At 49.9% G+C, this 25,238-nt stretch overlaps 9 protein-coding genes across 9 annotated transcripts; 6 read left to right on the top strand and 3 right to left on the bottom strand.

Moving 5' to 3' along the window:
• On the top strand, positions 1-4,239 carry F9C07_2280898 (C2H2 transcription factor). The gene is made up of 3 exons (XM_041294672.2): positions 1-1,932; positions 2,019-2,780; positions 2,844-4,239. Exons 1-3 carry the CDS (start codon positions 1,152-1,154, stop codon positions 2,867-2,869), a joined length of 1,569 nt encoding a protein of 522 aa, XP_041150289.2. The 5' UTR covers positions 1-1,151; the 3' UTR covers positions 2,870-4,239.
• A 950-nt stretch (positions 4,240-5,189) lies between these two features.
• On the top strand, positions 5,190-5,792 carry F9C07_5734 (uncharacterized protein; the record flags this gene model as incomplete). Its single annotated transcript, XM_041287196.1, has 1 exon — positions 5,190-5,792. One exon carries the CDS (start codon positions 5,190-5,192, stop codon positions 5,790-5,792), a length of 603 nt encoding a protein of 200 aa, XP_041150290.1.
• A 1,417-nt stretch (positions 5,793-7,209) lies between these two features.
• F9C07_1856964 (MFS transporter) lies at positions 7,210-9,916 on the bottom strand. Its single transcript, XM_041294683.2, has 6 exons — positions 9,229-9,916; positions 9,155-9,175; positions 9,033-9,090; positions 8,321-8,976; positions 8,157-8,259; positions 7,210-8,100 (listed from the first exon to the last, which is right to left on the bottom strand). Exons 1-6 carry the CDS (start codon positions 9,331-9,333, stop codon positions 7,610-7,612), a joined length of 1,434 nt encoding a protein of 477 aa, XP_041150291.1. The 5' UTR covers positions 9,334-9,916; the 3' UTR covers positions 7,210-7,609.
• Positions 9,917-10,112: 196 nt separating this feature from the next.
• Positions 10,113-11,146, top strand: F9C07_2229599 (urate oxidase UaZ; the record flags this gene model as incomplete). Its single annotated transcript, XM_041294673.1, has 3 exons — positions 10,113-10,249; positions 10,311-10,957; positions 11,022-11,146. 3 exons carry the CDS (start codon positions 10,113-10,115, stop codon positions 11,144-11,146), a joined length of 909 nt encoding a protein of 302 aa, XP_041150292.1.
• A 95-nt stretch (positions 11,147-11,241) lies between these two features.
• F9C07_2280902 (mitochondrial 54S ribosomal protein uL13m) lies at positions 11,242-12,451 on the bottom strand. Its single transcript, XM_041294684.2, has 3 exons — positions 12,218-12,451; positions 11,699-12,059; positions 11,242-11,573 (listed from the first exon to the last, which is right to left on the bottom strand). Exons 1-3 carry the CDS (start codon positions 12,236-12,238, stop codon positions 11,455-11,457), a joined length of 501 nt encoding a protein of 166 aa, XP_041150293.1. The 5' UTR covers positions 12,239-12,451; the 3' UTR covers positions 11,242-11,454.
• Positions 12,452-13,819, top strand: F9C07_2280903 (40S ribosomal protein uS9). Its single transcript, XM_041294674.2, has 4 exons — positions 12,452-12,601; positions 12,690-12,712; positions 12,982-13,053; positions 13,121-13,819. Exons 1-4 carry the CDS (start codon positions 12,556-12,558, stop codon positions 13,409-13,411), a joined length of 432 nt encoding a protein of 143 aa, XP_041150294.1. The 5' UTR covers positions 12,452-12,555; the 3' UTR covers positions 13,412-13,819.
• A 250-nt stretch (positions 13,820-14,069) lies between these two features.
• On the top strand, positions 14,070-16,228 carry F9C07_5739 (putative ATP-dependent protease). Its single transcript, XM_071511386.1, has 2 exons — positions 14,070-15,776; positions 15,851-16,228. Exons 1-2 carry the CDS (start codon positions 14,173-14,175, stop codon positions 15,888-15,890), a joined length of 1,644 nt encoding a protein of 547 aa, XP_071366991.1. The 5' UTR covers positions 14,070-14,172; the 3' UTR covers positions 15,891-16,228.
• A 1,264-nt stretch (positions 16,229-17,492) lies between these two features.
• Positions 17,493-19,495, top strand: F9C07_1862679 (uncharacterized protein). Its single transcript, XM_041294675.2, has 8 exons — positions 17,493-17,701; positions 17,754-17,833; positions 18,028-18,037; positions 18,110-18,184; positions 18,259-18,280; positions 18,340-18,392; positions 18,445-18,921; positions 18,971-19,495. Exons 1-8 carry the CDS (start codon positions 17,585-17,587, stop codon positions 19,460-19,462), a joined length of 1,326 nt encoding a protein of 441 aa, XP_041150295.2. The 5' UTR covers positions 17,493-17,584; the 3' UTR covers positions 19,463-19,495.
• A 920-nt stretch (positions 19,496-20,415) lies between these two features.
• Positions 20,416-25,030, bottom strand: F9C07_1856955 (protein required for meiosis). Its single transcript, XM_071508453.1, has 3 exons — positions 22,924-25,030; positions 21,031-22,869; positions 20,416-20,961 (listed from the first exon to the last, which is right to left on the bottom strand). Exons 1-3 carry the CDS (start codon positions 24,661-24,663, stop codon positions 20,749-20,751), a joined length of 3,792 nt encoding a protein of 1,263 aa, XP_071366992.1. The 5' UTR covers positions 24,664-25,030; the 3' UTR covers positions 20,416-20,748.
• Positions 25,031-25,238: the final 208 nt, after the last annotated feature.

Genomic DNA, 25,238 nt, shown 5'->3' on the forward strand with positions numbered 1-25,238 from the left:
CCTCTTCTCTAGGCGGCTTTTTGCCTCCGCGAGTTACGATCGTCACCGCCCTCTCAACCTTCTTCAATCGGTTTAGTACTAATCGCCATTTTTTCCTTACTCTTCCTTTTCTCCCTCCTTTTCCCTAAGGGTGTCTTGACCTTCTATTCCGAATCCTGACACTTATTTTTTTTCTGCCCTCCCTCTTAACTTTGCGCCGCCGCCGCCGTTCGTCGCCCCCCTTTCCCCTCCCTCCATTCCCGTGATTAGACGGCTACCTTGGGTGCTGTCGTTTTGGAAAGAAAATAAAAAATAAAAAATATTATTTTTTTTTTTTTACCGTGTTAACCTTTTTTTCAATTTTCAATTTTTTTTTATTATTCTATCAATTCATTTTTCTTTTTCCCCCTTCGCCCCCCTTTCTTCTTCCTTTTCATACTTGTTGTGGACTCCGCACCTGTAACTGCACTGTTCCTGACAGTTTTCATTTGATTTTAAAAATTTGTATCTTTCTGAAAATCCTGGTCCCTTTCGCGCATTGTTGACGCGAAGCACTAGCTGCTTTTTTTTTTCTTCGAAGCACTGCTGGTTGTTGTTAGACCCACATACACGCCGCCTCGCTGGTGGATCAGGACCATTGACTGTTGACAACGTGCGGATAAAAAGAAGTTCCCACACAACTCGATTTTCCTGGTGGGTGACCGTGGGGAATTCACGATTAAGCATCTCGACCTCATCCTGACTTCTTTTCTGCAGTGGAGTCGCACTTGTTCCTGTACGCCCCCATCATCGACTGCAAGGATCCTTGAGCGTTTGCTGGTTGAGGAATTGATTGTCCGATCGAATTTACCCTCCGGACGTCTCCATATCCCCGTCCTATCACCGCGTTAAGTGGGAGGATTCATTCCGTCGAAAGAGGAAAAGCAAAAGAAAAAGTACCAGAACAAGAAGAGAGAAAAGACCTACAGGAGGAAAACTCTGCAGACAGTGATCCGTTTCTCGTTTGCAGTGGGAATTGGCAGTCGAGAGCACACGTATCACGCTTGCCTGTTCGTCAAAAGACCAGCCGGCGAAAAGGTTTTTCTCGTTCTGCAATCGATGATCGGGATACCGTGAACTCTACCCCCAGTCCAACTCTGTTCTTCCCCTCCATCTGATATCCTCTCCGCTTCATGATGGATCCCAGATCTCATCCGTCACGGCCCCCATCCACCAGCTTACCCCAAGGCTCCACGCCTCTCCCGACTACTATCTCGAGTATGCCAATGCCTCAGTACACCATGCAGGCTCAGTACCCTGTGTCCCAGCCTCATACTCTCCCCCCGCTGCAGCCTCATCACAGCCAATCTCCTGCCCCTCATTCCTACATGAGCCAGCCGCCGTACAGGCCGGATCTGTCGAGGTATCCCACTTCTACTCACGATGTATACGCGTCGTCTACCGCTCCTATCATGCCTCACACCACCGTGGGTAGCCTGCCTCCATCTTCGTTCCTCTCCCACCCCAATCCGCAGGCGCAGCCCCAGCCTTCGCAATATCCTCCACCTCACAGCGTGCTGCCTCCGGCTTCTAGCGCGCAGACATATCCGCAGCCGATCGCGCCGGCACCCCCGCGGGACCGCCGGCCGGACTTTTCTGGCATGCCTTCCGGTGCTTTCAGCTACTCAGATGGCAAGGGCTCACCTTGGATGAATCCGGATCCCGTTGCGGGCGCAAATGGTGCCTCGCCCTACGGTGCAAAGGAGCCTCCTCGCACTCAGGTGGTTGGCTCTCAAGGCCGACGCGGAATCCTCCCGAGCGTTCCGGGACGCGCCACGCCAGTCACCAACGGTGTCAATGGCACGGCGAAGAACACCACAATTCCGGCCAAGGATGCCGATGGAAAATTCCCTTGCCCGCACTGCAACAAGACCTATCTCCACGCCAAACATCTGAAGCGCCATCTGCTCAGACGTGAGTTTCCAAATCCCCTAGATTGGAGTTGATGTGGAGTGTGCCGAGAATTCTTAATGTCGCTGACAATTTGCTTTTCTGTACAGATACCGGTGACCGCCCATACATGTGTGTTCTGTGCAAGGATACTTTCTCCCGTAGTGATATTCTGAAGCGCCACTTCCAGAAGTGTTCGTTACGACGCGGCAACCCGACGGGAGCGACTCACTTGTCGCATCCCCAGGCACATTTGAAGAGGTCTCAAGCTGCGAATCCTGCTAAACCGGTTCAGGATGAAGTCAGTAGTACCGTCCCTCCCGCCAATGCCCTTCCGGGTACGGCTTACGGCGAGGGGGCCGTGAACGGTAACGGGCTGGCTTCAGGCCGACCTGGGTTCACGGATCAGCAGCCTCTGGGCTATCCGATGTCGTCGGTCAATGGGATGAACCGTGGTCAACCGGACGATGCGTTCCCCGCTGGTCAGCCACATCAGAGAGGCCCCTGGCTGGCGGCTCCCAAGCAGAACCCGTATCTGGCGCAACCTGGCACTGATGTATCTCAGCAGCTGAGTGTTGACCGTCCTTCCTATGAACAGGTAAAGCCCCCGGTGGTGCAAGACCCTAAGCGCCCAGTAATGCCTGGGCCCACTCCCAATCACACTGGCGAAATTGACTGGACTTCGATGTTTCAGCCCGGAGCGAATGATGGTTACATCAACCCCGTTTTCCCCCAATCCATGGCGTCTGGCCAGGAGCCGATCCATGCTCACGTCGATACCGAACGGAAATTCTATCCTACCACAACCGGTGGTCCCCAGGAAGGTGGCATGAATGGTCTTTACTTGGCTTCGACCACTTTGGCCGGTGATGGTAAGTCACGTGAATCCTAGTATGCGATCGGAGCGTCATCTTAGACTCACACAAAGAAATCAGGTACCGTCCAGCCCGCGAGGCAATAGTCGCGGAATGAAACGAATGCGTGACGGTCGACTGCGTTGTTGATTTCGGACATTGTTCGTGCAACTCAAGATGGGAGCTTTGTATAGTCAAGTTTCTATCTGGTCGGAAAACTACTAGGTCTCTGAACTATCTTAATGAGTCTAGCTTGCTGAAGACACGCGCCAGATTACTTTAATAGGGATTTACGGGTCACTATATGGAATCTGCGCCGTTCCACCGTTTCGGCATCGGCTTTGCAGGTGCGCTTTGACTGCAATATCGCCGCGACCGAGATTTGAATCCGAAGTGTGTGGGCTATGTCGCAAACGTCCGGCGTTGCTTCCCTGATCGCATTCGACCTAAACAGTTTATTTATTTTTTTTTATTACGAAATACGGTCACCTGTGTCTGGTTGTTGGGTTTCAAAATTGTGACAGCATTTTTATACGGCGAGTGCAATCTTGTGGTGGTCCTGGTTCAGTTTTGTTTCTTTCCATCCATTATGAGTGGGCAGATGGGATGGTGTGTGGCTTTTATCCGGCGTCCGACAAATAGACCTGGGCATGTGTTTCTTGTGTTTCTGTTCCTGTTCAGCTTTGCATCGTTTTTCTTGCAATGTGCACCAAAAGATTTCGTGTGGGATGGCCTCTGTCGACTCTTCGTTGCGATTCGCATTGTGTTCTGTTTCATTACTGGTCGACCCCCGAGCGCGCCGGCCGAACTGAGCAGCGTTCGGGTTTGTTCTGCATAGACCTCACAACCGTTCTGATTCGATTCGCATGTCGTTCCCCCGACCAACCATGTAAGTACATTCGAGGTGTTCTGCTCGGACATATGAACTTGAGCTGGACTGAGGTGTTTTTGTTCATCTATGTTTGTTGATTTTCTTTTTCTACTTTTCTACTGTGTTCTGGTGTTATCGTTTCGTGTCTTTTGTCCTCCATCTCTGCTCGAATTGTGTGAAAAAAGGTAGCCATCTGTTTCTTCATACGTGTCGCGGCTGGGTTGCCCGGCGGACGTTGGCAAGGGCTCCTACGCCTCCTACAGCGTTGGAGAGCCTGGTCGGTGAGCTTCTGCTGATGTGCGTTTGGGTGTGCCCCTGGTCAGCCCCCCATGATGTGTTATACGTCGGTTGTCTTGCTTGTGTCTATTTGGCTGCATTGTGTCTCATTTCCTTTTCTCTGGCGGGGGTTTATGGCAGGTCCTGGACTGGGAGCGAGGCAACTCGTGCTCTCGGCCAGGCTGGATGGAGAAAACATTTGGGTGGAATTACAGGAAAAACGCCAAGGGAATCCAAAATTAGAATATAGACTCCGATCGGATTAGATTCTCGAAGCAAAAAGGGATAGTGAGGGAATTAAAAAAGAATCAAAATTACAGATCAAATCAAATCATATTCCAATCTCACATTCAAGCGTAGGATATATCACATAATCATGAGGAGACCATGTATAACCAACTATTGTTTCATCATGCCACCCGGGTACTGAGTCAGTAGTACGTAGCTGGATCCCGTGATGAAGGCTCGATAACTGAGGATGCCTGGTCCAGTGACTTCAGACCCATTTGCCCGGAGAGCAGTGGAACCCGAGAATTCCCTATGGAGAGCACTAGTAGGAGGTCCAGACTATGGATTGTCAGATGCCATTAAGTCAACCCCACGTTTCTTCTGGTGAACTTCCCCTCCGCGGATAGTGGATTAGGGGTATCCGATTCGTACGAAGGGGTTTGTGCTGTATTCTAGTGACTAATGATTACGATGGCCTTAAGAGAGGTCAACTAATTTACTATCTGCCGCATAGAGCAGACGAGAAGGAAAGCCAAAAACCGGAAAACGAAAGGAGAGGAAGACGTCACTCTGGAGTTTCTTTATATGCGCCTCCACTGATTGGCTCCCCGACCACGGGATGCCTCGGAGAAATCGATTGGATTGAGGTCCCCTTCCTCAAACTTTGGCGTCCTATTTTCTTTCGTCCTCCTCTTTTTCAAATCCCTCGCCGCAGACTCGCCGATCCTCATCGAACTACTATCCACTGTGCATGTGTCCACTGTCCAGGGGTACTTTAGTGTTATGTTCATCTCGGTTGAGATCTTGACCGTTACTTAGCGACCCTTCGCCGGTATTCGGATGATTGCCGCCAGCCCTTTCCCTTGTGCCGACCTCCACTCAGATCTTATCTATATCTCGAGAGCCCTGTCGCTGCCGCGGGGAACCCTTCCTTGGCTCAAGATACAAATACAACAGCACTCGACGTGCGTAGTCAATCTGACTGCGACACCATTGTCCAGCCTCCGATTCATGCTATAACGATCTGCCCCGTAAGACTGGTCTTCGTCACGATGTCCACCAACCGTCCATTCCTGGCCAACTTTTTGGCGGCGTTTCGCGCCCAGTCAACGTATAAGGCCTCGGCCGCTGGTTCCCAGTCGGCCACCACCTCCTCGTCTCTCTCGCCGACTCAGATATCACAGAGTGCCCGTGCTATAGCAACCAAGGCAAGCAACTCAGGGGCGTCTTCTGAGGCCGCCTCTACGACTCATTATCATCATCATCACCATCATCATCATCACTCATCTTCAGCCGGCGCTTCCCACTCCCGACCCCACTCACACACCCGATCCCCACTGAATCAATCATCTCCTGCCGGGGACTCCCCGGTGCCCTCGTCCTCGGCCACTCCACCAGCTCCCTCATCCCCGCCAACCCCGGCTTCATCCAATCCTATTCCGATTGCCAATGGACCGGACCGTCAACGACGCGGGAGCGACAGCTCCAATGGATCGGGCGGGTTCCGAGACGCTCTGGGGCCGGAGAAATGGTACATCGGCGGGAGGACGCCCGGCGGAGAGGAGCGTTTCTATCGATTAGGGATGGTGACGAAGGGCGGCGGCCGATTAGGCGGGAGCGGTCGAGTGGGAAGTATCGACCAGTTGAGCTTGTGATTGATTTATTTCGGTTAGCCTTTTGCGTATACAAGTTTTTGGAACGACGTCTACGGTATTAAAATGTTGGCTTGGCGTTCGGTTTGCGCATGAACGGCGTTTGGGTTTTGGATGAACTGGAAACTGAAAATGTCTTCTTTGGTTTCTTGCTTCTTTGCCTCTCTCGGGTTGGATTATATTCTGATATACCTTGGACTAACGTGTACATGAAGTCTTGGGATTTGGCCTTCCACCTTGGGTTGAGGATGGACCAGTGTTATTATACGATAAATTGTCGAGTATTAGAATGTGGATTTACCGACTTCTTTCCTGCTCTCAGGAGGGAGTGGTATTCCTTATGTTACGCTCTTGAACATCTTATACTCATTAATCTCATCTATGCCTCCTACTTGAGGTCTGTCTTATCAACCATACATATCGCATGCGCCATCATCTTCCACACATCACAGTGAACACGGAACAGGCGATGGTAGCACTACTCAACAGTCACTACGTCAGGCACAACCTCCGTAATCACCACCACATAAGATCGGACGTATGTCAAATCCTACAAGGGAACCCGCGGCGTCACACAATGCAACACACCGAAACATCTCAACAGGATCCCCGAACCCCGACACAGTCAACCCGTCCCATATCTCCTCATAACCCACCGAACCCATCTCTCACGAATCCAACCTCGACACAAGCACAACACCAGACCCGGTAACCCTCACCACCATCAACATGGCAATTAGTGATATCTAGCCCTATTCCCTAGGAAACTAAATCACCTTCTCCATCCACACCCAGTAATCGACCCAACCCCCCCCTCAACCTCACCCTTAGTTGAACCGGCATTTTGCACCGGACAGAGAATACTACTATCCGTAGCCAGTAGAGCAATCCCTCCCCGCCGACTTCTATCCCTTGGCCCTCTAACCCCACAGCAAGTGATATAAGTCGGACTCGATAACCCGGTCGCGAACTCTGTTCTTGATTAGTTTGGAAGAGGCCATAATTGGCCATTTTATTCATTCCCTCAGTCCCAGTCCCGGTATAACTGTCAAGTCTAAGCTCCAGTTTATGTCCTCTGGAGGGGGAAGGAGAGGATCGTTGAATGGAGGGGTCTGGGTAGGTTGAGCTGTTTGGGCTATTGTACGGTTTGTAGGGTATGTAGATGGGTGATTGGTCATTGGTGACTGATGGATGTATGTGATATATGTAGGACGTGGAATTGTATGAATTGCTTATCCTTGTTCTTGGGATGGGTGGATATGGGAGTATACAGTGGGGTTGGGTTTGGATTGACTGTTGATATTATTGGCATTGGGGTTGGATCAAAGGTATGTATGAGTATATGTGTGTAAGTAAGTATGTATATACGGAATGGGTTGGGAGAAGATTCAATCTTGCTTTGTCTAGGCTGCAGCTGTTCAAGCTGGGCCATTCATTTCGGGGGCCGTGGACAGGTATATTTAGGATTACATTTCGAGGTTTACTGTGTTAATATTGTAGGTTTGTAGGTGAGTACTGTTTAGGTTGTTGATGTGTTGATTTTGTGTCCACGTGCTGTATAGATCATTGGCTGTCGAATGGTCTAGAGCTTGTTTCTTGGAGGCCCTACCTATGCTTTGTACTTTGATATTGAGATCGCTCTCTTCTGTCGCGCTATTTTGTACACATATTCCTTAAAGTTCTATCTATACTCAATCTTGTAGTATATCATCATTGATCTAGTCTCTAGGCTAGTCTACACCCAGAACAAAATGCACCCAAGTACATATCATGCATATGTTACAAAGTACCCATACTTCATAACCAACAAGAAGACAAACCTACGCACCATCCCCATCCAGTAACCTCTCCCTCTCCCTCTCCCTCTCCTCCTCCTCTCCCCTCACCTTATCACCCCCATTACTAAGCCATAACATGGGAACAGCAGTCAACCCGGCTAACAATGCCAACGTCCAGGACATATTCTTCCATCCGAAACGATACTCAATGAATCCACCCCAAAGTGGGCCCACAAAGAGCCCCAGAAATTGCGCCATGGTTTGTACGCCGAACGCCTGCGCCACGGCACCCTTCTTGCCGAAGATGCCTGGGCGCTCGCGCTCCATGTCCTCGAGAACTTGTTGGGTTTCAACGTAGAGGGCGGGCACGCACAGGTTCATGAAGAGGCCGATGAAGGTGAGTAGGGTGATGAGGAGGGCGATGTGGGAGGTTGTGTTGGATTCAACGAAACGGAGGCAGACGAGGGGGATGGAGAGGACGAGGAAGCCGGTTAGTGTTACCTTGCGGGCGCCGTAGCGGTCTGAGAGGTAGCCTTCGGGGAGGTTAGAAAGGTTCGATGGCCTCTTCGATTCTTGGGTTGGGTCTTACCGAAGTAGGGCTCGAAGAACGCGGTGATGGCTGAAGGGAGGAATGTTAGTCCTGCACCTAGCGGGCCCCAGTGGAACCGTGTTTCGACAAATACGGGGATTGTCTGTGGGACTGTGTTAGTATCTGTTGGAGGCGCTCGGATTTGAGAAAGGAACATAACGTACTGCATCGAAAGCGGAATATAAGAGCCCGTGGACTAGGAGGGCCCACGACGAGATCATGATCCGTGGCTGGCAGATGACGAGGAACAGGGCTGGTTTCCTCGACTTGGGTGACTCGGAATCCGATGGTTCTGATGTGTCGCCGAAAGTGTTATACCCCCCGGCGTGAGGGCCTGACTGGCTCGTCTCCGAGTCCTCAAGGAGCCACCGACGGGCAACCTTCTTCTCGATCACCGCGACCCGCATGAGCAAGTCTACGCCTACAATCACGAACGCCATCGCAAACACCGCCTGGTATCCCGATTTCTCGTAGAGAATTCCCCCTATCAACGGACCAAGCAGGAACCCCAGCGCAACAGAGGAGCCTAGGTAGCCGATCACCTGGCCGAGGTTGTCGAACGAAACGGAGTCTGTCAAGAGCGCGAGACCTGCGACGGTGACCATTGCCGTCGCACCGCCTTGCAGTAATCTGGCGACGATGAATAATCCCACTGTATGCGCAATTGATAGGATGACCATGGATGCGCCGAGGAGTATGAGCCCGAGCAGATAAGGGAATTGGCGGGTGGGCGTGTTGTCAACGATGTAACCGAATATGGGGCAGCAAATGCATGCGACGGCGGCTTCGCACATAAGTAATACGCTGACCCAGTACTCGCCTGTTGTAGAAGTCAACAAAGGGGTTGTGCAGGTGGGTTGAAGGAGATGCACGAACGGTCGTGGTATGGGACGCTGGCGCGATCAACCAGTGCTGTTGGCATGACGGGGACTATCTGCAGCTGCTATGAGTAGGTGCATCGCGAAGGTACGCGCGATTCGGCCAGAGCCCTCGCTCACCATGGCATATAGATAGAAGTCCTTGCGTGTCGTTAGCTATGCTCTCGGTGCAATTCAAGGGCGCAGCCACTCACCGTGAACAATGACGTCCACACTGTTGCGACAATGAACACCGTCGAGGAGCGATATCGCAAGAGCCATGGAGGGCGTTTATACCCTTCGGAGATCAGCGATGTCATCTTGTGGATGCCAAAGCTGTGCCTGGGTGGATATTCGGGAGTGACGTTGCAACGATCTCGGGGGTGGAGAAAGAGAAGAAGTTGCGTCCTTTTTTCTATTTTCCTTTTTGTTTTTCTCTGCTCCGCAGCGTGTCCCAACCCTCTTTTGGACCCCGACACAATAGTAGTGGAATCGCAGAACACACTCCCAATTCGTATATCCCACCGAAGGAAAGAAGGTCCCCAGATTCATCATGGCGCAAACATTCCACTGCCCCTTTGACCGTAGGCAGGGGGATGTTGTTTCATGTTACTCCATTGCGAATACGAGGCGTGTATGAAGAACAACCCATTGCGGCGTTATCCTGTCGGCGATGCGCCTTTGATTAACGTAAATCAGACCATTCACGGCTGCATTTTCGGGATTAAGAGAACAAACGCCGATCTCCATGTCGAAGTGCAGGGAGACTCAATGGTTTTGTAGCAACAAAGCATAAAAAGATGTTATCGATAAGATGGCTAGCGATAAGATAAGGAGGGTTGCGGCCGTTGCGAACCGCGGGTTTCGGAGGTGGCCGACGATGCCCATCAGACCATTCCGTCGCTCTTATCCTCCTTCCGGGATTTAAACGGGATCCAAAGGATTTAAAAGCTGGCGACAATTGTCCTGTGACTTCCTCTTGTCTTGTTCCAAACCCTCACTGCCTCTCTCATTCCTTCCGGTGCCCCCGATCCTCAATCCAACTTGTACATACTTCTCCCAACTCTCTGCTATATCCTTCATATTCCCATACTACAAGATGTCCGCAGTAAAAGCAGCCCGCTACGGCAAGGACAATGTCCGCGTCTACAAGGTTCACAAGGACGAGAAGACCGGTGTCCAGACGGTGTACGAGATGACCGTCTGTGTGCTTCTGGAGGGTGAGATTGAGACCTCGTAAGTCACCCCCCGTCTAAACCGATCCCTTGAAAGTTTGGCTAATAACCGAGGACTGCAGTTACACCAAGGCCGACAACAGCGTCATTGTCGCAACCGACTCCATTAAGAACACCATTTACATCACCGCCAAGCAGAACCCCGTTACTCCTCCCGAGCTGTTCGGCTCCATCCTGGGCACACACTTCATTGAGAAGTACAACCACATCCATGCCGCTCACGTCAACATTGTCTGCCACCGCTGGACCCGGATGGACATTGACGGCAAGCCACACCCTCACTCCTTCATCCGCGACAGCGAGGAGAAGCGGAATGTGCAGGTGGACGTGGTCGAGGGCAAGGGCATCGATATCAAGTCGTCTCTGTCCGGCCTGACCGTGCTGAAGAGCACCAACTCGCAGTTCTGGGGCTTCCTGCGTGACGAGTACACCACACTTAAGGAGACCTGGGACCGTATCCTGAGCACCGACGTCGATGCCACTTGGCAGTGGAAGAATTTCAGTGGACTCCAGGAGGTCCGCTCGCACGTGCCTAAGTTCGATGCTACCTGGGCCACTGCTCGCGAGGTCACTCTGAAGACTTTTGCTGAAGATAACAGTGCCAGCGTGCAGGCCACTATGTACAAGATGGCAGAGCAAATCCTGGCGCGCCAGCAGCTGATCGAGACTGTCGAGTACTCGTTGCCTAACAAGCACTATTTCGAAATCGGTAGGTTTTTCTGCATTCCCGGTATCCCTTGTTTTGAAGCTGTCGCTAATGAGATAATCTTTAGACCTGAGCTGGCACAAGGGCCTCCAAAACACCGGCAAGAACGCCGAGGTCTTCGCTCCTCAGTCGGACCCCAACGGTCTGATCAAGTGTACCGTCGGCCGGTCCTCTCTGAAGTCTAAATTGTAAACCAACATGATTCTCACGTTCCGGAGTTTCCAAGGCAAACTGTATATAGTCTGGGATAGGGTATAGCATTCATTCACTTGTTTTTTACTTCCACTTCGGCTCGTATAGTACAAATGCACCGTATATGTGTAGATGCAAGTAACATTCTTCCGGGGAGCATCTTCCGGGAGCAGGAACGAAAAGCCCAAACATTATATCAGAACAGATCAAAAGAACTCCCACCCATGCGCTAGCAGATAAACAGGAAGAGACATAAAATTACAGACGAAGAAATACAATAGACCATCGGGAAATGACCCAAGGAAAAACTATGCTTGGGTCTTGGCCTCCTTAAACGCTTCCTTCACCTCCGGCAAGTTTGCAATCACCGACTGATTCCCAAGCTTGACAATGTTCTCTTCGTATGGGTGAGCCAGGCCCTCGAAAGCTATATCAAGTCCGCCGTTAGCAATCAATCTTCCAATCATTGAAGCACCCAACCACCCAATCGCCGATGCCCAAATCCCATTCGCCGTAAAGCAGTTAATCATGGAAATGAAAACATAGACATACTCTTCAGTCTAGCCAACCGCTTCTCCCGCAGCCGGTTCTTGGGCAACATGCCCTTGACAGCCCGTCGTAGGACCTCACCGCCACCCCATTTCTCGAACATCTTGTCCATCGTCATGCTCCGCAGACTACCGGGGCGAGTCGTGTGCGTGTAGTACTTCTTCTGGAAGCGCTTCTTGCCGGTGGTCTTCAGGTCGTGGCAACCAACAGCGACGACATAGTCACCGCAGTCGGTGGAAGGGTCATAGATAGGCTTGTGCTTGCCCATCAGGAAGAGGGCGATGGAGGAAGCAAGCCGGCCGAGGCTGCGCGGATCGGTGCCGACGTCGACATGGTGCCAGGCCCGAGAGTAGGCGAGACGGGTCTATATCAATTCAAGGAATTAGCATTGAGTGAGCTCCGGCCCGATGGGAGGATTCAATCCATGTGTTGTAATGTAGATATGTCATCGCAAATAGGTACGGCAGAACAGATAGACATCGATAATGGGACGTCAAAAGAGCATTGCTGGGAATTAATTACCTTTCCAACAGTCTGCGACATGGTGACAGTTCTTTCTATCAATCAAGACTAACACAAGAAGTATAAAAAGAAACCCAATTAACCCGTCCCCGCGGATATCAAATCAACAATCGCGCAAAGCAAGTCTCTATCCCGACCTCCGATGGAGACCCAAACTTCAGCCGCCCCGGCGGAGCATCACGTGACACGTGACCAGCGGCAAGCCCTAGCGGAGTCGCACTAAGCGAAGTCACCCGCACGGATTCTGAACCCCATCACCGCAGATTCGAATATCAGGAAGACGACGACAACTTCACCACACTCCCCTTCCCGACACCGATCAGGGCCATTCGATCACCATGGCTTCCGTCCCGAGTGTGCAATGCTTCGGCAAGAAGAAGACGGGTAAGAATTTGTGCCTGATGGGAATTTTTTTCCCAAATTGAAAGAGGGTCTTTGCGGGAAGAAATAAAATGCTGACTTTTTATTATAGCTACCGCTGTCGCCCACTGCAAGGTATGCAACCAATTTTTCTCTTTTTGTCTATCCTGTCGCACTGTGTATGGTCGCTTGGGGAGAAATTATTGCTGGAGTGGAATCGAGGAATGGAGAAAGAAAAAGCATTACATTACGATATATTCAAGAGGAGGAGAAATGTTCAACGGAAAGAGAGAAAAGAGGATGGTGATTGAATGATGTTTTGAACCTGCGACATATGCGCTCTGCTATTTCGATTTTGCAAGAAACGGTTATGGAAAAGGAACAAATGCTGAGAATCATTACAGCAAGGCAAGGGTCTCATCAAGGTCAACGGCCAGCCCCTCTCTCTGGTCCAGCCTGAGATCCTCCGCTTCAAGGTACGCCAAACCAAAGGAAAATGAACAACCCAACGGAACAACCCCCACCTGATACAAGAAAATCTAGGTCTACGAGCCTCTCCTCATCGTCGGTGCCGACAAGTTCGCCGGTGTTGACATCCGTGTCCGCGTCTCCGGTGGTGGTCACACTTCCCAGGTCTACGCCATCCGTCAGGCTATCGCCAAGTCCCTCGTCGCCTACTACCAGAAGTACGTCGATGAGCACTCCAAGAACCAGCTGAAGCAGGCTCTTGTTCAGTACGACCGCACACTGCTCGTTGCCGACAACCGTCGCACGGAGCCCAAGAAGTTCGGTGGTCGCGGTGCCCGCGCCAGGTACCAGAAATCCTACCGTTAAACGGCCTTCAAATCAAAAAAAGACCCATCTTACGGACGACCGACGGGAATACAAAAAAGGACGCGGAATGGTATCTATCAGGTGTACTGGGGAGGAGATTTGGAGCGTGCTCCCAGGGCAATCGGTTATGGTTCGGATCTGGTTGTCGCTGGGGTGGAATTATTATGGTGCGATACTACTGGCTCTGTCGATGCTGGATTTAGTATAGGCCAGGTATCTCAAATATCACCCAATATTTTTTTCCTGTTAAGAGACGAGAGCCATCCGGATGTTATCCTATGTTACGTCTTTGGGTTTCTTTTTTGTGGTTGTTTTAACGGTTTCTGGACAGCTGGAATACATTTGATGTCACGTGACCAGGACGTCCGCCAGAAAATGCAAGATTACGACTTCAACTGAGATTATCAGATGTTGTCTTGGTTAGTAGGTCGTAGCAGTCGGTGGCTTAGCGCCACTGCTCGGTACTGCTAACGCGCTGGTTAAACCGGTGTAGAACAAATGCCCAGACCTCATCTGCCAGAAACGGTTAAATTAGGCAATTCAGAGAGGAATCAATCCCGGGACGTCGGAAGACACTCCGTCTTATTTATGACCAGTAGTTTCTAAACTTAAGACTAAATAGACTTGACTGCCTCCACTTCTCCCCAACAACCAACAACAACTGCTAACATGGCCAACTAATCTCACCATTAATAACAACTATTCATTTCCCCATACGTACTTAGTATATACCGAGATCAAGCGCAAGGTTCTCAGGCTAAATGGAAGAGGACACACCATGTCTCGCGAATGCAACATCTCCGCTCTCCCCGCAGGATGACACAAACCACTCGACAGCAAAGTCACCGGCCTCGCCCTTATCGGATATATCTGGCTCGGGTTTAACGGCTACAGTACACGCCCTTATCCGCCTCATTCAATGTTCATGTTGCTCGCGGCCTCTACGTGCGCCGCTACGACTTCCGTGTGGGAACACGTTATGTCGTTCTTGCTTGCCCCCAATTCATGAGCGAACGGGAATCACATATCCGTCGAGCGACGATCGAAAAATGGGATTCACATGCCATTGGGGTACGGATAATGGTTGTGCTGGAGAACATTGCTTAGGTGACTGTGGGGCCGATGTGCTGTTGAGTAGGCTGGTGGATGTTTTTGATGCGGTGCTTTGCAATTCTAGTGCTGGCTCGGAGGCGCCTCTGGGGAACGAGTGTGGCTTTAGAGTGACATGGACAGGATTGAGAGGTGATCAGCCCGGGACAGTGGCGAAAAGTGCAGATGCTGCCGGAGGATTATTAGAGGGTATGTACGACCTAGTCAAGTGCGGTCGTTTCGACTATGATGCGTCAGATCTCAAATTTGAAATGCACGAGCCTATAGACCAGGAAAACCAGCGTTTCGAAAGACTTAAGGACGCTGTTCAGAATGAGCTGGACTGCCAGGTCTGTTATTCGCTTATACTGGATCCATTAACAACATCCTGTGGCCATACCTTCTGTCGCAGATGTGTTGCAATGGCACTGGACCACTCCGACCTATGCCCTGCCTGTCGCCGTAAACTGAACATGGCGTCGACGGTGAAGTCTGAGCCTACTAACAAGAGAATCTCAGATATCATAGAGACCTTGTACCCTGAACAGGTCGCTTTACGGAGAGATACAAGTGCCCAGGAAGTGACTGCACTCGATGACGAAGCAATACTTCCTTTGTTTGTCAGCTCACTTTCTCTCCCAACAATGCCAACTTTTCTGCATGTATTCGAGGCGCGTTATCGGCTTATGATGCAAAGAGTCATGCAAAGCAGGGGGCGCAGATTCGGCATGGTCATGTTTAACCGTGCCGGTCGTTTCCAGCAAGGACTTGGAAGGTCGCAATTCATGCAGTATGGTACAGCCTTGGTCGTCGATCGTTATGAGCTGCTCCCCGACGGGAGAAGCCTAGTGGTTGCTACCGGGCTGTACCGTTTCAAGGTGCTCAGTTCATATATGCTGGACATGTACTATGTCGGCAAGATACAGCGCGTGGATGATATTTCGGTAATAGAGGAGGAGAATCGGGAGGCTTTGGAGACATCAGTCGCGGATGCTTCGGGTGAGCAGCCACTAGAGTCCATGTCAACACAACAGCTGTTTCAGTTGGGCTTGGACTTTGTAAGGAAGCAACACAGGCAAGCCGCTCCTTGGCTCCATCCTCGTGTGCTTTTAGCGTACGGTGATATTCCAACGGAACCTTCACATTTTCCCTGGTGGTTTGCCAGCGTATTACCTGTCTGGGAAGAAGAAAAGTATACGCTTTTATCGACGACCAGTGTCAGAGAAAGATTGAAGATCACTGCACGTTGGGTCAGAAAGCTGGAGTCTCGTGAATGGTATGTACCACTGATCACTCAACTCGGAAAACCTTCGGTAATGATGTGTCACTCACCATGCACTATTTGACCAGGACGGCTCGATCCCGGCCCTCCATTACGTCTGCCTTATGACTAGCCGTCCCTCTCCTCGTCTTTGCTCTAATCCCGGTCATAATGGGACCGGTCGCATCATTCATACCATTCTCGTCTCCAAGGGTTTCGACATACTTTGCCCCGTTTTCCATGTCGTTCTCTGTTACCTTCGGCTCTGCCGACTTGTCAATCGATAATTCGCGACAGCTGGCAGAAAATCAGGATTCCGAGACTTATATTCCGCAGACCCTTGTAATAGGCATTTTTCTTGCTATGTTCGTAGCACAGGTTGCTGCCAATGGAGTCCAAATCTTGCGGTCGAGGCGACAAGGAATAATAGAAGACCGACGGAATACTCAAACTGAGCAAGAACCCCCAAGAATACCACCGGAGCCACAGGGCGAGGACGAGGACGAGGGACGAACTCCAGAACCTACCAGAGATGCTGAGTGACACTCTAAAGCATTTGTTGGAACAAGAATGCAATTGCAGTGGCTCTACCCACCACCTTGTGCTAGCGACATTCCTTATTGCCAATCAGGAATCAATATAAAGTAGCTTGGCAAACTTGGTGTGCTGTGTTGAGATGATTGCTGCCTGGCCTGTGTCCTTACCGGCCGTGGATGCACTTGAGCCCCCTGCCACAAGGCTGCATTGAGGGATTGGCGGCTGTGCATCAGGGTGTCTTTGACATGAGTGCCTTCTCCAGGCTTATGTACTGTCTTTTAATCCAATCGGAGATAGAGATGGTTTACGATCCGGCTACTGGGCACACCATATTCACACTTCAGGCGGAGCCTGCTTTGTACATCCAAACAGGATTATGTGGAACCCGCGGTGATATCAACCTCGGGGGCTGAAAGTCGGATAGTATTCGGAGTGACTCATGTACAATCGGATATATAGACCGACCAAAGCATTTGAACACCTGTTCATGTAATTCAGACGTTGACTGCAGTATGCGCCGACGATCAATATAGCGTACACTCTTTTCCTGTGGAGATGGGAAGGAAAGGAAACGCAATCTTGAGATCAGAATAATGAAATGCAAGGACTTTTCCCTTTTTTTTTTCATCTTCCTTTTGGAAATAATTGATTTTTTTAAGAAAAAGAACATGAACTGTTGGTCTAGATGAGCGGTAAGCAGATCCATTTTCAGCCATGGATAGCACTGGAACAAGAAACTAGGCACCTTGCGTCGTCGAGAGCGTATCGCCAATAAATCAGGACGGGACGATCCCGGCGCCGCGCGCATTGGCACAGAGACATTGGGCTTGAGTTTCTGACTTGTCCAACGCCACCTAGGTGGCTATGCGTCCGTCACACAACGTTGTTGAGAAGATTCAGGTTGAGGATATACTAATTAGTCTAACCAGTAATTTCCTGGCATCTTTTCTTCTTCTTTGGATTTCGCCTCGTTGGGCCAACATGAGTGCCCATCATAACCAACATTTAATAATAGGAGGGGCCATGCATTTCGTCTTCTGGCCGTCTTGCATATCATCTGCATGCCTTCTGCTGTGTTGGTCACTCATAGGATGGAAGTGATCGAGCTCAGCTCTCGGATGGAGAAGAGCGTAACCACTTTCTGATAGTATCAAGTACTTTATCAGGAAAAGGGGGGTTTTATCAAGAGGTTAAGTTAGTTTGTTGATCGCGCCTGCAGAAGTAATGTGGGGTGACGTTGTGATATGTCTTGAGGAAAGCACGAGACTTCCAGCTTTTCTTGCTACATGCTTTCTTCTGTCTCGCTTCCCAATTCTTACTCACTCACTCACTGTTCCTGTCACTTTTCTCTCATTTTAAGTTTGACCGGTTCAATCAGTCTTTATTATTTAGTCTCGCACAAGGTAAGCCTTCTTTCTACTGTTCTCGGCCCACCTTGTACTAAAACGAAATCAGGTTGTAGGCAGAGAATCGGCTACCATGTCTTCTTCATTTATTACTGTTGAAAAACGTCACTTTGAATCTTTACTACAGAGGTGAGCATCGGGATATTTTCTCTCTTTCTAAAGGCTTTCTTTTGTACTTTGTAACTTCGCGCATATTAGCGCTTTTGGTCGCTCTATACGGACTCGCCTTCCTCCTCTTTTTCTTTTTCCCTTTCCCCCCTGAGTTTAACTTGTGAACTTCGATACGGTCATTTTATACAATTACTAATGTCATGTTTTGATAGAGCAGAAGCTGTGAGTCTAATAACCTATGCTTTGCATTGTAGTGATCCTCTATTCATTCTTGGGGCCACAAACCCAAAACAGCATTCGTCCCAGGAAAACAAAAGCTCTGCGAACTCAGATTCAGTGACCATCTCAAACTCAGAGTACCAAGGTCTGGTGAGTACTGTCAAGAAGGCTTTCACATCCCCTGATAGTAAAGGCAGAGATTTGGCGAGCTGACATTGAATCAGCTTGCAGTATCGACTCAGTTCGGTACGTTTTCTACTCATGTCTGCATAGCACAACACTCATTTCTGACTGAATAACCGCAGAAAAGCTAAAGAAGTCCCTTTTGAATGGCGGGTTGTCCCAGGAAACTCTCGATGTCAGGTTACACTTCTCGTCGGCGTCATCGTTTTGCTAACCTCGTTACCTAGATATTGATATACGGTTCACCACCTCTATCCGATAATCAGAATAGCAGCAAGGTGTGCACTGAAAGCTCCTTAAAATGCAAGAAAACTCCATCACCTACAAGAGCAAATCTATCCAACGACCACAAGCGTTGGGAAAGCTACGATGATGATGAAGAAGAAGAAGAAGAAAAAGAAGAAGAAGAAGAAGAGGGTGTCTTGCTAGCTTCCCAAGATAGTGATAGGGATGATTACGAAGACTCCTCTAGAAGCTCAGAGTCGTCGATAGCTTCAACCCCTCAGCGAACCATTCTGCTCCGTGGCCTTCCTGATCGTGCAACTCACAGAGATCTTGTTGAAGCCATAAAGGGCGGCGCCCTTCTTCATGTTCACCTTCGAACGCGAGAGCGCATGGCCAGCATTTCGTTCGTTGAGGAGGCAAACGCACAGGAATTCTATCAGCATGCAAAAAGTCACGGGGTCTGCATTGCTGGAAAGCGTGTACGTCGCCCAACCCCAAGGCAATCGATATGTTTAACATTGAGGACAGGTGGAAATCTCTTGGAATGACCGACAGTTCTACCTCCCTCCTTTCGTCAGGGCTAAGATCAACACCGGAGCTTCTCGCAATCTTGTCCTATACAATGTGCACCCAAACGTCACGGAATGGCTTATCCGGAAGGACCTCGACCACATCCATAACCTCATTGTCATCACAGTCAAATTTAAGAATGGAAACGCTTACATTTCCACGAATTCCGTTCATAACGCATTGTTTGCACGCTCTTGCATGATGTCTCGACTCACATATAAGGGGATGAGGATTGCATTTTATCCGGATGAATGTGCCGAGCCTCTGTCCAAGCTTACCAATGGCTTGAAGAAAGAGTCACAGGTGCCTTCCAAGAAGTCTGTTTCGGCTCTCAACCGGTTCCAGCTCCTTTCTCTTGACGGGGCTGAGGAAGATGAAACCGATCATGATCACGGTCAAGTCGGATTGGACAGTTACCAGCAGAATACTGCACTGAAGGTGCAGTATTAAGGGAACCACCTGGGGAGGGGGTTGATACTTGATGGAGATCCAACTATGTCAGTTGAACTAACACGTTAGGAAGTATTACTAAACAGTTGGTATAGGTCAGATTTTTAGTGGTAGCAAGGTGCTAGAAAGTCAGTTCTAATATTCTGAATAAGATTCCCAATCACAAGATGTAGTGTCTTACACCATACAAGCCTAAATTTAGGAGAAGTCTTATAAACATATCTGGTGGGCGGATGAGTTAGCAAGTCACACTGGTTGAGCATAACGGACAGCTTTACTGGGAAGTGGAACGAAACAAGAACAGGGAAAAGATAAGTAGTTTTCCACATACATAGATACTCATGTTGTATGTACAATACAATGAGACCAAGACAGCCATCCAATTTTAGAGTCCATAAAGAATCACAACCAAAGGTCCTCTTCACAAAATTTGTCTCCTTGGCTGGTTTGCTCCCTCTCTTTCTTTTTCTTCCTCCGCTGAACAACCTAAGAAAGGCTAGTGAAAGCAAGACCGACAAGTAAGTAGGAAGCAAGTCATGAAAATAAAAGAAAGGAAGAAAGAAAGAAAGAAAGATATCACATGCTAACATGCTTTCGTTTCTCGTAAGCCCAAAACCCATCCAACGCCATACCAAAACAGAGCACTAAAAATAGCTGCAATAAGCTGCTGAAGATCCAGATTCAGGGGTATGCATGCATGTATGTATATGATTTGTTGTTTCTATGATACTGTTGGGTATAACATAACTCTGACAGAGGAAGATGGAGAGGGCGAGGAAGAGTTACTAGTCGCCATATGACGCTGAGCGTCGGAGGAGGTGAACGCTTTTGTGTGTTAGGTGGAAGATACTCGGTCTGGTACTCTTGACCTCGTAATGTAGGAGCGTCTGACCGCGCAAGTGTCTTGTCCCAGGTTTTTTTCACAATGGTACCGCCCGCTGAAGGATGGCTCCCGAAGGTTTTGCGGGATAGATGAACGAGGTAGGTGAAGTTACGTCAGTTTTATACTGTAAGTTGAATATGAGGGACTGAAAAAGCTAATGCGTTCATTTTGCTCAGCCAGATTCCTGGGAGGAGGCTACTTCCGAGTCGGTGTCGGAGTCGTCTTCCATTACTATTCGCCGCATGACGCTTTTATCGAATAAGTCCAGGGCGAAGCGTCGGGCAGGGAGGCGGAAGTGATGGCTTTCGAGGATGCTGAGGGTTTTGCGGAATAGGTGTGGTTGGTGGAATCGTTCAGGCTGCTTTGACTTTATGCTATAGGTTGATAGTCGTGGTTAGTGGGATTATTCTGTATTATATGGCATGATATGAGAACGACGCATTATGTACCTATGAAGATCCGCCGCCGCTCGCTTGGATAGGACGGTGTTACCCATGTCAACAATGAGCTTTAGGATTTTCTGGTTGGTGGAATCTGGATCGGTGGTAGCTTCCTTGAACTTGTCTTGAGATATGCGTTTGGATTCCCGGTTTCGAGAATGTGAAGGGAAGTCCACCTGGAAAAGAGGGGAGCTGTTAGTGACTGCTTGTAGTATTCTTCGAATAGTTACTAGTGTTGAACATACCAGAAACAGTTTTTTGAAATCAGTGGGGAGGCACAGGCCTAGAGAATTTCCCTTCTGATCGAAAGCAGAGTCCCAACCAAAATCCCTCAGTACCCTGAGACCATGTCGACTGCGGGAGATCAAACCAAGGACAAAGAATGCGGTTCCCCTCATCGTTAGAACCTCAGCACTTTCAGCGATCTTAACTATGCGCTCGACGATATCTGGCTCGAGGAACGGGGCGCCTAATTCCATGGAGCCAACGTTCCCAACGGCCCAAAGACAGCCCTTGACTTTGAGCAGAACCTCGGTGTCTTCCTCGTTCAGACTGAAATCGCGGATGGTCCAAGCAAACTCGCTAAAATGACCCGATTGCTCAAGAAGCTTGCAGCCCTCCGCTGTTCGAGCCAGCTCTCGGTAAAAATGCGGTGGGACCAGCCCGATGTCCTGCAGATCGACAAGATCTTCCGGAACGAAACTGCCTCTTCGCGGCTGATCGACGTAAGCTCGTGATAGAGCAGCTTCCACTAGACCCACATACGCATCGTTCCGGCCCAGAAACCAATCGTCCATTTCTTGCGTGATGTAGTCGAGTCCATCTAGATAGTGGTAGCCTACTGAGGTGGATAAGAAGCGCAAGAGCAGGGGTGCGCCAATCTCACCCAGGTGGTCTAGGGATGGCCTGCATTTGACCACAAACTCGAGATAGTCTCGATGGTTGCATGCTTCTTCGAGAATCTTCACAGCCATCTGGCATACAGACACGTCAGGATCGTACAGCTGAGTGACAAGAAGCTTGACAACCCAGTCTGCATTGCCTATGGCCATCTGTGGAGAGAGCGGAACATTCCCCACTGCGTATTTCCGGAGCAGCTTAGTCGCGAATATACGAATATCCTTCGAGCCCGTCGTGAGAGCCTTAGATAGCATAACTCTCAGATGGCTGTCCTGTGTGTAATCCATATTGCCCAAAAGAGTCTGTATGAGATCGTCTCGATCTCGCAGTTCAATAATATGGTAAAACATGTTGAGCATGTGCCACCGCTCCATCATAGCAAGCCCATTGGCATCGCCGGTCAATGTGCCTAGCAGGGCAAAATACCCCCCGCTCAATGTGTTAGCCATCTGTTCTCGTGAGAAGAGAGGCGATGAGGACGTCAGTCCGCTCATACGATCTACTTGAGCAAGGCATTCCGCAACCTGCCTAAGGAATTTGTTCTCAGCCAAATACTTTGTCCCCTCGGGAATGGAGACTAGGGTGCGCATCAGTGCGCAACCTGTTCGAACATAGCGTTGGTTTGGTTTGGTATTCGGAAGCATGGAGAATCTATACTTGAAAGGTCGATAAAATCCCATGAGTCGCTTCATGAACTTCGACCCTTTGATCGCCTCGTCTAGCCTCTTGGGGTTCGTCAGGGGCCCCTCGACTATGCGGTGGATAAGATCCCATTTCCACTTTAAGTAATTCACTGTGTTCAAGACATGCGTTTCTAGAATGGCATTGCGGAATTGAGTTTCATCCATTGTAGGGCTCAGTCTGTCTTTGCTCTGGTCACTCGACAGAAGAGAGGCGGAGATATCAACATCCACACTATATCGGCCGGCCCCATTCGAGAAACCAATAGAACGGGCCAAGGTTCTGTTTATGCTCTCGATCTGATAAATTGTGGCCATGGAAACATCATGGTTGTCAACATCAAATTTGATTGCAGCGGGCAATAAGTGTGGAAGGACCTGGAGTTTGGAGCTGATGTCCTGTGGCAGAGAGTGTTGGGCTAGCTTTAGAACTTCAGTCAGGAGCAATGTTGCTTTACGTCTGAGAGACTGATCCTCTTCATCCTCGATGAGCTCAGAGAGCGCCTATGTCTTTTAGCAAATAAAGCCGACACAAACAAAAGTCAAGAGGAGAAGTACCTTGGACAATCCTGCATCCACTAAGGTCGCGAGGATGAGAGTAGAGAAGTGTGCTGTTAAGTCAAATTTACTCTCATTGTCGTCGTAGTACCCACGGTATTGTTTTGTGTCTGTCTCTGACCGAAGATTTGAAACTCTGCCATAAGTTGTGAGCCGTCGACCCGCAAGAAAAGATGAAGACCACGACGGTGGCTTGATTCTTAGGGCGTCAAACAGTAGCTCCATGATCAGATCTCTGGCCTGCGAATCGGGGTAGTGCAAAGATTCCAAGAGCGACTGTAAAGGTTTTCCACCATTCCTTGCGAGGACTACTAAGCCCGGCCACGTCTTGAGCATTGCCGATATAGCTTTAGCTGCAGACTTTAACCGGCCATTGCGAACACTATCGGCCAGTGAATCGGTAAAGGGTGCAAGAACAGCTTCGAGCTCGGTCCCTCCTCGCAGGTGTTTTCTACTTTGTGGAGTGTCAAGTACATGCAAAAAGCTGGCTATCAGAGACTCGGAAGCTCCGAATGTCCCTTCTGCTAGGGCATCATGCAATGTCGCAAAGCCACCAGCATAGGCAATGAGTTCTGGCTCTTTGACTAGAATTTCGGCGAGGGTCATGATCGAAATGTTTCTGAGGCGATCCTCGTAATGTTCAGCAACAGAGACAATAGTCCGCACTACCGCGCGCGAGATTTCACGCACACCATCCTTGACATCTAGAAAAGCCCTGACGAATTTCAAGGCTTGTTCACGCTCAATACTTGCTTTACTCTCTTTGACAAGAGACAAGATTACCAGCTCGTCTGTGTGTAATGAACGGATGATCTGGAGGGATTTTCGATCCGCAATGGCATAGCGAGTCAACCTGTAACCAGCTGCCACGACTTCCTTGTTGTCACTTAGAAGCATGACCTGAACGCGCAAACCGAAGACAGACCAGGCTAGGTCATACTTCAAGGTGGGGTGTCGTTTAAAGAGTTCAACAAGGCTATTTGCACGCTCAACATAGTAGTCTGGTGACATGCCCTCAATCTCCAGTGCCTGTAACGTCTCTGCAAGCACATATGTCGGTGACTCCATTTCCGCCTCTCCATCCTCCAGCTGACCCTCGTCCAACTCCACATTGCTGCGAGAGGGTGAACGCATGGAGCTACCCTGAAACAGAGACGATAGGCGACTCCGTGGAGGAGTGGACGGCGCCTGCGCACGTAGTAGTTCCTCCTCCAGTTCATGATGGAGTTCGGCGAGCTTTCGATTCGACGAGCTCAACTCCGATTCCACCTTTAATCTCTGCTCCTTTGTTTGTTTCGGGTTCTTGGCCAGCAATGCCTCGAGCATATTCTCCGTGCCTGTTTTAATTTTCATCTCCTTCGCAATCTTATTTCGGATCGCAGCCTGGCGCTCCTCGGTACTTGACAAGTCGTCGGGCTCGACGTTACTGCTTCCTCTTCGCCTGAACGTAGTATCGGGCCGCGGCGTTGTGCTCCGTGATGTTTTCATGCTTTTTAGCTCAGAGCTGAAGCTACCTGGCCCCCCGGACCCGGACGAAGGGGCCAACGACGGCGCTGCCCGAAAGCCGATGGTCGCACTACCTCCAGACTCCGATCGAGCATTTCTCCCCGACCTCGAAGCGACCCCCGGCCAACTGCCATCCACAGAGCCATCATCAAGACTGGAGTATGATCGCCCATCTCCCGCAGCACGATGCTGGGTCGACGTCGTCGAGAACGTTGAGTTATATCCGGACGCCATAGATCTCCATTTAGCCGTAACGGTATGCGTATCACCTGTCGCTAATGAGAAGAGGGGCGGAGGGCCGCATTGAGTTCGCCGAGGAAAGTTCGACTGCTACCGCTAGGACGGAGGATAGCTTCGTGGATATAGATCGAGCGCGCTTTGGATCGGTCGGGCTAAACAGCGGGTCCGATTGGAAGGGAGGGGGAGAGGAGTACGCTGCAGTCGCGGAGAGTTGCTTCAGTCGGAGGCCAGAGGAGGGGTTAGTCGGGACGTATGGAAGTACGAGAAGAGGGTCACATGCACCACGGTACAGCAGATGACAGTTTCAATTCAGCAACAAGTTCACGAAAGCCTCGATGGGAGATCTGAGCCCATCCCACTGGCGTTGGTTTCAGGTGGTCGTTGTCCGCTGACTAACCAGGCCCTATCAATGGCCTCAGGCTGCTATCGTACCGTATTATTTACATACAATTGTCCCAAAGGACACTTGATTCTTAGAGTCCTTTCCCTTCCATCCCATATACGTTCATACCTCGTATTCGAATTCTTGTGCGGCATACTATTTCTCAGGCAACACAGACTGCGTGTTA

This window comes from Aspergillus flavus, chromosome 7 (genome assembly GCF_009017415.1).
Source record: "Aspergillus flavus chromosome 7, complete sequence".
In the NCBI taxonomy this organism is placed as follows: Eukaryota; Fungi; Ascomycota; class Eurotiomycetes; order Eurotiales; family Aspergillaceae; genus Aspergillus; species Aspergillus flavus.

Bases quoted from the DNA above. Each gene is read 5' to 3' on its own strand.
- F9C07_1862679 (XM_041294675.2), top strand. From the start codon at position 17,585: ATGCTTTCTTCTGTCTCGCTTCCCAATTCTTACTCACTCACTCACTGT. The intron at 18,281-18,339 runs GTACGTTTTCTA...GAATAACCGCAG, and splicing joins TGCAGTATCGACTCAGTTCG to AAAAGCTAAAGAAGTCCCTT. The intron at 18,393-18,444 runs GTCAGGTTACAC...CTCGTTACCTAG, and splicing joins TGTCCCAGGAAACTCTCGAT to ATATTGATATACGGTTCACC.
- F9C07_2280898 (XM_041294672.2), top strand. From the start codon at position 1,152: ATGATGGATCCCAGATCTCATCCGTCACGGCCCCCATCCACCAGCTTA. The intron at 1,933-2,018 runs GTGAGTTTCCAA...TTTTCTGTACAG, and splicing joins GAAGCGCCATCTGCTCAGAC to ATACCGGTGACCGCCCATAC. The intron at 2,781-2,843 runs GTAAGTCACGTG...CAAAGAAATCAG, and splicing joins GACCACTTTGGCCGGTGATG to GTACCGTCCAGCCCGCGAGG.
- F9C07_1856955 (XM_071508453.1), bottom strand. From the start codon at position 24,663: ATGGCGTCCGGATATAACTCAACGTTCTCGACGACGTCGACCCAGCAT. The intron at 22,870-22,923 runs GTACTTCTCCTC...TAAAAGACATAG, and splicing joins TGGATGCAGGATTGTCCAAG to GCGCTCTCTGAGCTCATCGA. The intron at 20,962-21,030 runs GTATGTTCAACA...CCTCTTTTCCAG, and splicing joins ATTTCAAAAAACTGTTTCTG to GTGGACTTCCCTTCACATTC.
- F9C07_2280903 (XM_041294674.2), top strand. From the start codon at position 12,556: ATGGCTTCCGTCCCGAGTGTGCAATGCTTCGGCAAGAAGAAGACGG. The intron at 12,602-12,689 runs GTAAGAATTTGT...TTTTTATTATAG, and splicing joins CTTCGGCAAGAAGAAGACGG to CTACCGCTGTCGCCCACTGC. The intron at 12,713-12,981 runs GTATGCAACCAA...GAATCATTACAG, and splicing joins CCGCTGTCGCCCACTGCAAG to CAAGGCAAGGGTCTCATCAA.
- F9C07_2280902 (XM_041294684.2), bottom strand. From the start codon at position 12,238: ATGTCGCAGACTGTTGGAAAG. The intron at 12,060-12,217 runs GTAATTAATTCC...GAATTGATATAG, and splicing joins TGTCGCAGACTGTTGGAAAG to ACCCGTCTCGCCTACTCTCG. The intron at 11,574-11,698 runs GTATGTCTATGT...GACTTGATATAG, and splicing joins GCGGTTGGCTAGACTGAAGA to CTTTCGAGGGCCTGGCTCAC.
- F9C07_5739 (XM_071511386.1), top strand. From the start codon at position 14,173: ATGGAAGAGGACACACCATGTCTCGCGAATGCAACATCTCCGCTCTCC. The intron at 15,777-15,850 runs GTATGTACCACT...CTATTTGACCAG, and splicing joins AAGCTGGAGTCTCGTGAATG to GACGGCTCGATCCCGGCCCT.
- F9C07_1856964 (XM_041294683.2), bottom strand. From the start codon at position 9,333: ATGACATCGCTGATCTCCGAAGGGTATAAACGCCCTCCATGGCTCTTG. The intron at 9,091-9,154 runs GTGAGCGAGGGC...TAGCAGCTGCAG, and splicing joins ACTTCTATCTATATGCCATG to ATAGTCCCCGTCATGCCAAC. The intron at 8,260-8,320 runs GTACGTTATGTT...ACAGTCCCACAG, and splicing joins TATATTCCGCTTTCGATGCA to ACAATCCCCGTATTTGTCGA.